The 14,666-nt window shown below is 36.9% G+C and overlaps 1 protein-coding gene across 4 annotated transcripts in view; it reads right to left on the bottom strand.

Moving 5' to 3' along the window:
• Positions 1-1,370: 1,370 nt before the first annotated feature.
• The window catches only part of mtmr11 (myotubularin related protein 11), a 101,336-nt gene continuing 88,040 nt past the window's right edge, over positions 1,371-14,666 (bottom strand). For 3 of the 4 annotated variants that reach the window (XM_061882330.1, XM_061882327.1, XM_061882328.1), the window contains 6 exons: positions 8,285-8,355; positions 8,040-8,212; positions 7,800-7,970; positions 7,535-7,735; positions 4,939-5,271; positions 1,371-2,165 (listed from right to left, as the gene is read on the bottom strand). In XM_061882330.1, the coding sequence (XP_061738314.1) occupies positions 1,746-2,165; positions 4,939-5,271; positions 7,535-7,735; positions 7,800-7,970; positions 8,040-8,212; positions 8,285-8,355 (1,369 nt within the window). In that variant the 3' untranslated portion in view covers positions 1,371-1,745. The remainder of the gene's footprint in view (positions 2,166-4,938; positions 5,272-7,534; positions 7,736-7,799; positions 7,971-8,039; positions 8,213-8,284; positions 8,356-14,666) is intronic. The other variant, XM_061882329.1, reaches the window with a different exon arrangement.

The following is a 14,666-nucleotide window of genomic DNA, read 5'->3' as shown; positions in this document are numbered from 1 at the left end:
TTTGAATCCAAAGTGCTAGTGAATACTGAGAGATTGTAGTACAGGTACTAGTGAATACTGGGAGATCATAGTACAAGTACTAGTGAATATTGGGAGATCCTAGTACAAGTACTAGTGAATACCGGGAGATCGTATTAAAAATACTTATGAATACCGAGAGATCATAGTAAAAGTACTAGTGAATACCAGGAGATCGTAGTACAAGTACTAGTGAATACTGAGAGATTCTAGTACAAGTACTAGTGAATACCGTCAGATCGTATTAAAAATACTTATGAATATCGAGAGATCATATTAAAAGTACTAGTTAATACCAGGATATTGTAGTAAAAGTACTAGTGAATACCGGGTGATTGTAGTACAAGTACTAGTGAAAACTGTGAGATCATAGTACAAGTACTAGTGAATACTGGGAGATCATAGTAAATGTACAAGTGAAGACTGGGAGTTCATAGTGCAAGTACTAGTGAATACTGGGAGATTATAGTACAAGTACTAGTGAAGACTGGGAGATCATAGTACAAGTGCTAGTGAATACTGGGAGATTGTAGTACAAGTACTAGTGAAGACTGGGAGATCGTAGTACAAGTCCTAGTGAATACAGTGAGATTTTAGTACTAGTACTAGTGAATACTGGGAAATCATAGTACAAGTACTAGTGAAGACTGGGAGATTGTACTACAAGTAATAGTGAAGATGGAGATCATAGTACAGGTACTAGTGAAGACTTGGAGATTGTAGTACAAGTACTAGTGAAGACTGGGAGAACGTAGTACAAGTACTATTGAAGACTGGGAGATTGTACTACAAGTAATAGTGAAGACGGAGATCATAGTACAGGTACTAGTAAAGACTGGGAGACCGTAGTACAAGTACTAGTGGAGACTGTGAGATTATAGTACAAGTACTAGTGAATACTGGGAGATCATAGTAAATGTACAAGTGAAGACTGGGAGTTCTTAGTGCAAGTACTAGTGAATATTGGGAGATCATAGTACAAGTACTAGTGAAGACTGGGAGATCGTAGTACAAGTACTAGTGAAGACTGGGAGATCGTAGTACAAGTACTAGTGAATATTGAAAGATCGTAGTACAAGTACTATTGAAGACTGGGAAATTGTACTACAAGTAAAAGTGAAGACAGAGATCATAATACAGGTACTAGTAAAGACTGGGAGATTGTAGTACAAGTACTAGTGGAGACTGTGAGATTATAGTACAAGTACTAGTGAATACTGGGTGATCATAGTAAATGGACAAGTGAAGACTGGGAGTTCATAGTGCAAGTACTAGTGAATATTGGGAGATAGTAGTACAAGTACTAGTGAAGACTGGGAGATCATAGTAAATGGACAAGTGAAGACTGGGAGTTCATAGTGCAAGTACTAGTGAATATTGGGAGATCGTAGTACGAGTACTAGTGAAGACTGGGAGATCGTAGTACAAGTACTAGTGAATATTGAGAGATCGTAGTACAAGTACTATTGAAGACTGGGAGAACGTAGTACAAGTACCAGTGAAGACTGGGAGAACGTAGTACAAGTACTAGTAAATACTGGCTGGCAGTAGATTAATGTGCTGGTGTTCCTAATGAAGTGTCTGATGATTTTCTTCCTGAGACACATCCAGGTGCATTGTGGGTCATCACCAGGTGCATTGTGGGTCATCACCAGGTGCATTGTGGGTCACCACCAGGACACTTCCTTCCCTTAGGCATTAAGAGAGGATAAAAAGGACTTTGGATCTCAAGAATCATCGGAGGCGTCGCCGCTTTTGTCCGCTTTGGCGTTGGGGCGTGTCTGTGCGGCGGGGGCGTGGCCAAAGAGGAAGGTGTGTCTGTTGGCGTTGACGCCCCTAGAGGCGGCAGATGTGGGCCGAGGAGCCCTGCCGCTGTTGTGGTTGAGGGGGGTGGGCGGGGCCGCGGCGCCTTTGGCCACGCCACCTCCTCGAGGAGGCCCGGACGCGGCGAAGAGGAAGGTGGCGTTGTTGTCCGTGGTCTGGTTGGAGTTGGCGTCGCGGCGAGGCCCGGCCGCCGTCTTCCTGGCGAGCGAGTCGGGTTGCGAGTCCAACGCCGCCTGAGCCAACTTGTCTCGCAGCTGCTGGACCTCCTGGCACAGTCGCTCCAGAGGGTGGGCGGAGTCAGCCGGGGTGGGGTGCGAGAAGGCCTGATGGATGACATCATCAACCGTTACTCGCCAAGAAGTAATCCAGCATGTACTTTATAGTACTTTGTTGTGTACTTTAGTGTACTCTGTCGTGTACTTTATAGTACTCTGTCGTGTACTTTAGTGTACTCTGTCGTGTACTTTAGTGTACTCTGTCGTGTACTTTAATGTACTCTGTCGTGATATGACTACTTCATAGAAAAAATAAAAATATACATATGACTACTTTATAGAAAATGCACAATTAATCAATTTTATATTAAAATGCGTTGAATTATATATTATAGCTGTACACTGACTACTCTGAAGCATACTTCATACAGTACTGATCTTGGACCAAATATGATAAAAATATTAATAAATAATACCTTAAGCTTTTTCTGTATACGAGCAGGCAGAGAGAACCTGGCTGTTGGACTAGCAGCAGATGTTCTCCTTTGCCCCCTCAAAACAAAACATTTGTGCCCACTCGCTCGCTGCTCGACGAGTTCTACCGTTGGCATGGAGACAGCACTGTTGAGCATGACAGCTCCACCCGTACATATTGGGAAATTATATATATATATATATATATATATATATATATATATATATATATATATATACATATATAAACACACACACACACACACACACACATATATATATATATATATGTATATATATATATATATACATACACATATATGTATATATATATATATATATATATATATACATACACATATATGTATATATATATATATATATATATATATATATATATATATATATATATATATATATATATATATATATATATATATATATATACATACACACACACACACACACACACACACACACACACATTTACAGTGGGGCAAAAAAGTATTTAGTCAGCCACCAATTGTGCAAGTTCTCCCACTTAAAATGAAGACAGAGGTCTGTAATTTTCATCATAGGTACACTTCAACTGTGAGAGACAGAATGTGAAAAAAAAATCCAGGAATTCACATTGTAAGAATTTTAAATAATTTATTTGTAAATGATGGTGGAAAATAAGTATTTGGTCAACCATTCAAAGCTCTCACTTATGGAAGGTGAGATTTTGAGCCAAAACCTCACGATACATGGCCCCATTCATTCTTTCCTTAACACGGATCAATCGTCCTGTCCCCTTAGCAGAAAAACAGCCCCAAAGCATGATGTTTCCACCCCCATGCTTCACAGTAGGTATGGTGTTCTTGGGATACAACTCAGTATTCTTCTTCCTCCAAACACGACGAGTTAAGTTTATACCAAAAAGGGGACAGGACGATTGATCCGTGTTAAGGAAAGAATGAATGGGGCCATGTATCGTGAGATTTTGAGCCAAAACCTCCTTCCATCAGTGAGAGCTTTGAATGGTTGACCAAATACTTATTTTCCACTATAATTCACAAATAAATTCTTTAAAATTCCTACAATGTGAATTCTTGGATTTTTTTTCACATTCTGTCTCTCACAGTTGAAGTGTACCTATGATGAAAATTACAGACCTCTGTCATCATTTTAAGTGGGAGAACTTGCACAATCGGTGGCTGACTAAATACTTTTTTGCCCCACTGTATACACACACACGTATATATACACACACATACATATATACACACATATATATACACAGTATGTACATATACATGTATGCACATACATATATATGTATTTCACTGACAAAAGATGTTAACTCACTAAAAAAGTACACTAATGATGATGTAGGCATGTGCAAGCACAACGATCAGTCTATAATTTATACTTTTTCTATATTTATACTTTTTCAGTATTCTATACTTTTTCAGTATTTTATAATTTTTCTTTACTTTATTGTTTTTGTATATTTTATAGTTTTTGCATTGTTTGGGTTGGTATATTTTATAGTTTATGTACTATAGTATAGTATATTTTTGTTTACTTTATGCTTTTTGTATATTTTATACTTTTTGTATAATTTCTTATTTTTGTATATTTTCTTGTTTTTATGTGTATTTTTTTATATTTTTTTCTGTAGATTTAATTGGTTTTGTATATGTTTACTTTTGTAGATTTTATTGTTATCGTATAGTCTATTTATATTATTTGTATATTTTATACTTAACATAGTTTTATGTTTTTGGATGAATTCTTTTTTGTAAAATTAGTTTTTATATATATATTTTTTTTTGGATGATTTATTGTTTTTTTTGTATAGAGTACTGTATTTGTAAATCTTACACTTTTTGTATACTTTGTTTTTGTAAATTGATTATATAGTATGTTTTGTATATTTTATATTCTTTTGATAATTTATTGGTGTTGTATATTTTATATACTTTGTTTTTGAAATAATGTATGGTTTGTGTGTATTTTATACTTTTTGTATACTTTATACTTATATCGTTTTTAGTTTTTGTGTATTTTATTGTTTTTGTTGTATATTTTATGTTTGTATACTCTCTAGTGTTTGTATGATTTAGTTGTCGTATAATGTATAGTTTTTGTATGGTTTGTAATTTGTGTATATTCCATAGTTTTTTTTAATAGTGTTTAGTTTTTGTTTATTCTATAGTTTTTGTAAATTTTATAGTTTTTGTAGTTCACTGTTTTTGTACATTTTATTTTCTGGCTTTGTATACTTTGGTTCTGTATGTTTTTGTATATTTTATAGTTTTTGCATATTTGATAGTTTTTGTATATTTTACGTTTTTTTGTAGCGCATTTGTCATTTCTCCATGGAGATAAATGATGGACAATGAGGTAATGATGAAAAGCACACCTGTAGACATACCTCGGCATGCAGCGCCCCCCGGTGGTAGCACTCTCTCCACAGCCCCACACAAGGCCCCATCAGCAGGGGTATGAGGGGCTGGTAGGGGTCCACTGGTCCATGAAGTCCTGAGTTGAAAGTGTGGACTGCAGGGACTTCAGTGAGGGACCAGGCTTTTATCAGCCTCTCCAGCCCAGGAACGTTCTCCGAGGACGGCGCCCTGCGGTGGCTCTTCCGGTAAACACCTGACGTGCCGCCGCTGCGCCAAGGAAGCAGATTGGCAGGACAGGAGAAGATTCCTCGGGAGAGGAGGAAGACAGAGCCCGGGATGGCATCGGTCAGCTGGGGGAGAAGAAAATACATTCAAGAGACTAGTAGTTTCTTCGTGCAGCCACAAGAGGGAGTGCACTGCTTGGTTGATAACAAGATGAAATGTATGGATATATATACATTTATTTTTTTTGACACTGAATTTTGTAAAGTATTTTTTTACATCGAATTATGCAGACAATTTAATTGAAAAAAATGTTTGAAAAATGTGTGTGTTGAAAAACTCGAGTGTTTTAAAATTCAGCGTAAAAAAATCAGTACTGAAAAATTCAGTGTAAAATTATTCGTTGTAAAAAATTCAGCGTAAAAAAGTTCAGTACTGAACAATTCAATGTATAAAATCCTATGTAAAATAATTCATCGTAAAAAGGTGTTTAAAAATTCAGTGTCAAAAAATTCTGTACTGAAAAATTCTGTGTAAAAAATTAAATCTATCGACATTTAGTGTACAAAAATCAGTACATAAAAATTGTGTGAAAAAAATGTAGTGAAAAATTACGTAAATAAAAATTCAGTGCAGAAAAAGTTGGTGTAAAAATTCAATGTATAGACATTTAGTGTACAAAAATCAGGTATATAAAAATTTTGTGTAAAAACAATGTGAAAAATTACGTGAATAAAAATTCAGTGCTGAGAAATTCAGTCTATAAATTCAATGTATAGACATTCAGTTTACAAAAATGAGTATATAAAAATTTAGTGTAAAAAAATGTAGTGAAAAATTCAGTGCTGAAAAATTCGGGTATAAAAATTCAGTGGAAAAAAATTATGACTAAAAAAGTTCAGTAATGAAAAAAAAATTAAGTACTGAAAATTTCAGCGTATAAAATCAGTGTAGAAAATAGTGTAGATTAAATTCAGTGCAAAAAATTCAGTACTGAAAAATTAAGTGTAAAAAAAAAAAATCAGTGCTGAAAAATTCAGTGTATTGAAATTTAGTGTAAAAAATTCAGGGTGAAAAGTTCAGTACTGAAAAATTAAATGCAAAAAAATCCCAAGTAAAAAATAATCAGTGTTAAAAAAAAAAAAGTGTATAAAAATTCAGGGTCAAAGAAATTCAGTACTGAAAACTTCAGTGAGAGATTTAAATTAAATTAAAATAAATTCAGTGTAAAAAAATTCTTGGTAAAAAAAGTTCAGTAATAAAAAATTTAATGTACAAAAATTAAGTGCTGAAAAAGTCAGCGTATAAGACTTCAGTGTAAAAAAATACTGTTGATAAAATTCAGTGTAAAAAATTCAGTACCAAAAATTTCAGTGTAAAAAAAAATCAGCGCTGAAAAATTCAGTGTATTGAAATTTAGTGTAAAAAATTCAGCGTGAAAAGTCAGTACCGAAAAATTAAATGCATAAAAATCCCAAGAAAAAATAATCAGTGTTAAAAAAAAAAGGGAACGAAAATTCTGAGTCAAAGAAATGTATTACTGAAAACTTCAGCGAGGGATTTAAATTCAATTCAATTCTGTGTTAAAAATTATTGGGAAAAAACGTTCAATAATAAAAAATTTGGTGTACAAAAATTAAGTGCTGCAAAAGTCAGCGTATAAGACTTCAGTGTAAAAAAATACTGTTGATAAAATTCAGTGCAAAAAATTCAGTACCGAAAATTTCAGTGTAAAAAAAAAAATCAGAGCTGAAAAATTCAGTGTATTGAAATTTAGTGTAAAAATTCAGCGTAAAAAGTAAAAATTCCAAGTAAAAAAAATCAGCGTTAAAAAAAAAAGTGTATAAAAATGCAGTGTCATAAAAATTCAGTACTGAAAACGTTCTGTGTCAAAAAAATTCAGTGCTGAAAAAGTCAGCGTATAAGACTTCAGTGTAAAAAAATACTGTTGATAAAATTCAATGCAAAAAATTCAGTACCGAAAATTTTGGTTTAAAAAAAAAAAATCACCGCTGAAAAATTCAGTGTATTAAAATTTAGTGTAAAAATTTCAGCGTAAAAAGTCCGGTACTGAAAAATTTATTGCATAAAAATCCCAAGTAAAAAAAAAATCAGCGTTAAAAAAAGTGTATAAAAATTCAGTGTCCAAAACAATCAGTACTGAAAACATTCTGTGTCAAAAAAATTCAGTGCTGAAAACTTCAGTGAGGGATTTAAATTAAATTAAATTAAATTAAATTAAGTGTAAAAAAATTAATTTTGTAACAAAACCACAAATTCAGCTGCATGATAATGTGTCGTCACATTTACTGGACGCTTCCTGAAGTCATGGGCCGGAAAAAACGCAGCTCCCTCCACTGCCACCAGAGGGCAACGGTGCGCAGATCTTACCCTGTTGGCATCCAGGTCGCTGTTAAGGTTCCCATTGATCACCGGCTGCAAAGGAGGCGTCCCCGAGACAGGCTGCGTGAAGCGGCCTCGTCTCTGCTTGCTGCACTGCAGGGACCAGTCCCACACCGAAGGAAGGGGCGGGTCAGGCGGCTCGGACGCGTCCCGCCAGCCGTTGACCGGCGTGTAGGTCTGGCCCAGGTTCTGAGCGGAGCAGGAACTAGTGTTTATATAAATAGGAGTGTCAGCAGCAAAAGTGTTTCAGTACCTGAGAGCGTCGGCATCGCTCCCGCTGGCAGTTCCCCAGGAAGCTGGAGAAGAGCGGCAGGTGAGTGCTGTCGTGCAGGGCCAACAGGAAGTCGTCGGTCAGCTGGAACCGGGAGGGGTACTGAGACCACAGCTGCCAGACGCAGTCCAGGAAGAGCAAGAAGACCGGAGCCTGGGGGCGGGGGTGAGAACACCGTGAGCGGACAGATGCCGAGCCAACACGGCGGCCGCCTTACGTCACCTCCTCCTTGTCATTGTCACGGTGATAGTTGATGCGGCTGTAGAAGCGGTGGCCGGCCGTCACCCACTCCTTCTGCACCAGGCTCTGGAACCCCAGCAGGTTTCGGCAGTGGGGGTCGCACATCACCTGCACCAGGCTGGACACCACGCAGCTCATGTCCCGGTCGTCCGCCTCTGACACACCACACAGCTTTCCATAACGTCTGCACTCAATAATGCCGGCGAGTCACGAGTCATGTGACTCACCTTGCAGCGCCACGGTCATGTGACCGCTGCGAAGAAGGCAGGCCACCTCGGACGCTTTCTTCAGACACGCCCTAGAAATGGAGAGGCGGGGTCGTTAGGGTCCTAACAAAAGTAGAAATTTTTCCTGAGGCTGTCCAAATACAACTTATTTACTTCTGATGCGATACAAACAATGGAGCACATGATATCTCACACTAGGGATGTCACGGTATGACAATTTCTTATCACGGTTATCGTGACCAAAATCAAGACGGTTATTCTAAATGTGCTCAGAATTTTCAAAAACTACTTATACTGAAATCCTTTTAAGGGGAACATTATCACAATTTCAGAAGGGTTGAAACCAATAAAAATCAGTTCCCAGTGGCTTATTTTATTTTTCAGTTTTTTTCAAAATTTTACCCATCATGGAATATCCCAAAAAAAGGCTTCAAAGTGCCTGATTTTCGCCATCTGTGAAGCCACCGTCCATTTTCCTGTGACGTCACATAGCGATGCCAATACAAACAAACATGGCGGATAGCACAGCAAGACATAGCGACATTAGCTCGGATTCAGACTCGGATTTCAGCGGCTTAATCGATTCAACAGATTACGCATGTATTGAAACGGATGGTTGGAGTATGGAGGCAGATAGCGAAAACGAAATTGAAGAAAAAACTGAAGCTATTGAGCGAATAGCTATTGACGCTATTCGGCGATCGCCTTCTAACCAACGATTGAGTGTCGCAGAATATCCATACATCTCTCTGCCATGTCTGCCTTAGCATCGCCGGTAAAATGTGCAGACCAAACGATCGAGACTTTTGCATCTTGTGACACTGGAGCAACTTAAAATCCGTCGACTGGTAAGTGTTTGTTTGGCATTAAATGTGGGTGGAGGGAAGGGTGGATGCAAATATAGCTACAAATGTACATATAGCTAGCCCAAATAGCATGTTAGCATCGATTAGCTGGCAGTCATGCCGTGAACAAATATGTCTGATTAGCATACAAGTCAATAACATCAACAAAACTCACCTTTGTAATTTCGTTGACTTTATAGTTGGAAATGCATCTGCAGGATATCTATACAGCTCTCTGCCATGTCTGCCTTAGCATCGCCGGTAAAATGTGCAGACCAAACGATTGGGATTTTCGCATCTTGTGACGCTGGAGCAACTTAAATCTGTCGATTGGTAAGTGTTTGTTTGGCATTAAATGTGGGTGTACATTAAATTTGTATGTGCAAATGTATATACAGCTAGCCTAAATAGCATGTTAGCATCGAGTAGCATGCCGTGCTAATCGATGCACACTCCACGTAAGTCAACTTGAATCCGTCCCTGATCGTGTTGTTACACCCTCTGACAACACACCGACGAGGCATGATGTCTCCAAGGTACGGAAAACAGTCGAAAAAACGGAAAATAACAGAGCTGATTTGACTTGGTGTTTGTAATGTGTTTGAGAAAATGGCGGATTGACTAACTAACTATGTGACGTCACGTTGTGACGCCATCGCTCCAAGTGCGAATAATAGAAAGGCGTTTAATTCGCCAAAATTCACCCATTTAGAGTTCGGAAATCGGTTAAAAAAATATATGGTCTTTTTTTCTGCAACATCAAGGTATATATTGACGCTTACATAGGTCTGGTGATAATGTTCCCCTTTAAACAAGTTTTATTGTAAAAACCACTAACAAAAAAATGTTGCGTAAAAAAGTTTGTAATTTAAGTAATGAAAAATTCTGTGTAAAAAAATTAAGAGCTGAAAAATTCAGTGTTTAATAATTCAGTGTAAAAAAATTGTGTAGATAAAATTCAGTGTAAAATTTTGATGTACAGTGGGGCAAAAAAGTATTTAGTCAGCCACCGATTGTGCAAGTTCTCCCACTTAAAATGATGACAGAGGTCTGTAATTTTCATCATAGGTACACTTCAACCGTGAGAGACAGAATGTGGAATAAAAATCCAGGAATTCACATGGTAGTCATTTTAAAGAATTTATTTGTAAATTATGGTGGAAAATAAGTATTTGGTCAACCATTCAAAGCTCTCACTGATGGAAGGAGGTTTTGGCTCAAAATCTCACGATACATGGCCCCATTCATTCTTTCCTTAACACGGATCAAACGTCCTGTCCCCTTTTTGGTATGAACTTAACTCGTCGTGTTTGGAGGAAGAAGAATACTGAGTTGCATCCCAAGAACACCACACCTACTGTGAAGCATGGGGGTGGAAACATCATGCTTTGGGGCTGTTTTTCTGCTAAGGGGACAGGACGATTGATCCGTGTTAAGGAAAGAATGAATGGGGCCATGTATCGTGAGATTTTGAGCCAAAACCTCCTTCCATCAGTGAGAGCTTTGAATGGTTGACCAAATACTTATTTTCCACCATAATTTACAAATAAATTCTTTAAAATTTCTACAATGTGAATTCCTGGATTTTTTTTCACATTCTGTCTCTCACAGTTGAAGTGTACCTATGATGAAAATTACAGACCTCTGTCATCATTTTAAGTGGGAGAACTTGCACAATCGGTGGCTGACTAAATATTTTTTTGCCCCACTGTATAGACATTCAGTTTACAAAAATCAGTACATAAAAATTTAGTGTAAAAAAAATGTAGTGAAAATTTCAGTTCTAAAATTCAAGTATAAAAATTCACTGTAAAAAAATTCTGCGTAAAAAACGTTCAGTAATGAAAACAATTAAGTGCTGAAAAATTCAGCGTATAAGAATTTAGTGTAAAAAAATTGTGTATATAAAATTCAGTGTTGAAAAGTTCAGTGTATTAAAATTCAGTGAAAAAAATTAAGCGTAAAAAGATCAGCACTGAAAAATTAAATGCATAAAAATCCCAAGTGAAAAAAAAAAAAAAATCAGCGTTAGAAAAAAAAAAGTGTGCAAAAATTCAGTGCCAAAAAATTCAGTACAGAAAACATTCAGTATATAAAAAAAAAAAATCAGTGCTGAAAACTTCAGTGAGGGATTTAAATTAAATTAAATTAAATTAAATTCAGTGTAAAAAAAAAATTGTTCTAATAAATACACAAATTCAGCTGCATGCACATTTACTGGACCCTTCCTGAGGTCATGGCATTAGGATCGTTAGGATCTTATCAAAAGTCGGCATTTTTTCTGAGGCTGTCCAAATACAACGTATTTACTTCCGATTCGATACAAATATATATACATGCAAATATATATATATATACAAATATATATACATGATATCTCACACTGGGGATGTCAGGGTAGGAAAATTTTATCGTGACCAAAATTATCACAGTTATTTTGAATATACTCAAAATTTTCCAAAACTACTTATGCTGAAATCCTTTAACCGAGTTTTATTTTAAAAACCACAAACAAACACATTCAAAACGTATATGTACCTCAAGTAGAAAATGTAATATGAAAGCAACAGAAGCATTACAAACAAAGTGATATGACAGAAACAAAATAATACTATAAATCAGAGATGTCCGATATTGGCTTTTCTGCCGATATCCGATATTGTCCAACTCTTAATTACCGATATCAACCGATACTGATATATACAGTCGTGGAATCAACACATTATTATGCTTCATTTTGTTGTGATGCCTCGCTGGATACATTATCCATCCATCCATTTTCTACGGCTTATGCGACCCCTTTGGGGTCGCATTAAACAATGTTAAAAGGTTTTCCAAAATAAATCATCTCAAGTTATGGAAAAAAAATGCCAACATGGCACTGCCATATTTATCATTGAAGTCACAAAGTGCATTCTTTTTTTCAAACATGTCTCAAAACAGCAGCCTGGAATTTGGGACATGCTCTCCCTGAGGATGGAGGGTAGGAGGTAGTGGGGGGTGTTGTAGCGTCCCGGAAGAGTTAGTGCTCCAAAGGGTTCTGGGTATTTGTTCTGTGTTTATGTTGTGTTACGGTGCGGATGTTCTCCCGAAATGTGTTTGTCATTCTTGTTTGGTGTGGGTTCACAGTGTGGCACATATTTGTAACAGTGTTAAAGTTGTTAATACGGCCACCCTCAGTGTGACCTGTATGGCTGTTGACCAAGTATGCGATGCATTCACTTTGTGTGTGTGTGTGTGAAAAATCGTAGATATTATGTGACTGGGCAGGCACGCAAAGGCACCGCCTTTAAGGTTTGTTGGCGCCCTGAACTTCTCCCTACGTCCGTGTACCACTCCGTTTTAAAAATTCATGAATGATACTTTTTGAAACTGATACCAATAATTTTGAAACTGATACCGATTATTTCCGATATTACATTTTAAAGAATTTATCGGTCGATAATATCGGCAGTCCGATTATATCGGACATCCCTACTATAAATAAAGATGGCACCTTATGGACTTAAGACGTAACTGCACTTTTTGTCTGTGTAGATAAAAATAGTGTTCATGTATGAGGTCAAGTTTAACACACGACTGCACAATTATGGGCAAAACAATAATGAAGATTAATTGTATCAAAATTGAAATCACGATTATTAATCAGGGTTATTCATTATGTTTGGTAAAACAGTGTTGGAGTGTAAACGTAACCCAATCATGTAGTTTGTAATATCTAATAAAAATGCTCTAGATAAAAGTTCTATATATTTAAAGATAAATATTTGTGTTTTTGTTCATTAATAATATCAGCGTTGAAAAAATGTATTACACAATTTTTACATTTTGATAAAGAAAGGTATTCTTTAAGTTATATAGTACATGTAGATGCTGTATCTGGATACATCCATTGTCGTTTAGGAATTAATTATACACCATAAAACATTAACACAATGCTATGTCACATGAATGGGTATTGAAGTAATTTGTAAAGTTCAAAAACACAAGTGATGTAAAAAAAAAACATGGTGTTTACTTTTTGATATCAATACAAAAAACAAAGCAGTTTGGCTAATGAAGACAAAGTCAAATAAACAAGCTTTGTTCTTCAAAAACAACCACGCACTTCAGTGCAACAGTTTGGCCAACAAAAATAAACAGGAGTGATACTTCACACATCTAACACACAATCTTTGTGCCTGACTGCCAACTCAGCCTGTTTTAATGTGCTAGTATTGATGTTATTGGTACACTGACTAAGTGAGCAGTTAAATTAAATGACAGGTGAGCAACAAAGTACAGACTTTATAAACAAGTTGTGGCAACGTTATCGACGGAAGGACGCTAACTGCACGTTCAAAATGAAACTGCAACATCAAATATGTTTCTCCTCCAACAGCATTGCACTTTTAATCGCACACCGAGACTCCACGGAAGTAGAATCGGTTGAAATTAAGTCAAACGAAGCGATCGGCTCCGTTTTCAAAAACGCGCAGGTCTGCTTATATCACACATTATATCTCACATAAGTAAAAACGTCTGTGTGTATTGCACATGATATCACACACAAGTAAACACGCTGCAAGTCTGCTTGTATCGCACATTATATCTCACATAAGTAAAAACGTCTGTGTGTATTGCACATGATATCACACACAAGTAAACACGCTGCAAGTCTGCTTGTATCGCACATGATATCACACACAAGTAAACATGCTGCAAGTCTGCTTGTATCGCACATGATATCACACACAAGTAAACACGCTGCAAGTCTGCTTGTATCACACATGGTATCACACACAAGAAAACATGCTGCAGGACTGCTTGTATCGCACATGATATCACACACAAGTAAACACGCTGCAGGACTGCTTGTATCGCACATGATATCACACAGGTAAACACGCTGCAGGACTGCTTGTATCGCACATGATATCACACACAAGTAAACATGCTGCAGGACTGCTTGTATCGCACATAATATCACACTCAAGTAAACATGCTGCAGGACTGCTTGTATCGCACATGATATCACACAAGTAAACACGCTGCAAGTCTGCTTGTATTGCACATGATATCACACACAAGTAAACATGCTGCAAGTCTGCTTGTATTGCACATGATATCACACACAAGTAAACACTCTGCAAGTCTGCTTTTATCGCACATGATATCACACACAAGTAGAAACGGTGAGGTCTGCTTGTATCGCACATGACATAAACAAGTAAACGTACTGCAGGATTGCTTGTATCGTACATTATACCAGACACAAGGAAAACACTCTGCAGGACTTCATGTATCGCACATGATATCACACAAGAAAAATGCTGAGGTCTGCTTGTATTACACATATCACACAAGTAAACATGCCGCAGGACTGCTTGTATCGCACATGATGTCTCACACACGAATAAACACGCTGCAAGTCTGCTTCTATCGCACATGATATCAAACACAAGTAAACACGCTGCAGGATTACTTGTATCGCACATGATATCACACACAAGTAAACACTCTCTGCAGAACTTCTTGTACCACACATGATATCAAAC

The sequence above is a fragment of the Nerophis ophidion genome, linkage group LG21 (genome assembly GCF_033978795.1).
Source record: "Nerophis ophidion isolate RoL-2023_Sa linkage group LG21, RoL_Noph_v1.0, whole genome shotgun sequence".
NCBI classification, from domain to species: domain Eukaryota; kingdom Metazoa; phylum Chordata; class Actinopteri; order Syngnathiformes; family Syngnathidae; genus Nerophis; species Nerophis ophidion.
Note: the sequence above shows the minus strand (reverse complement) of the source record. Positions and strands in the feature narration are given on the sequence as shown.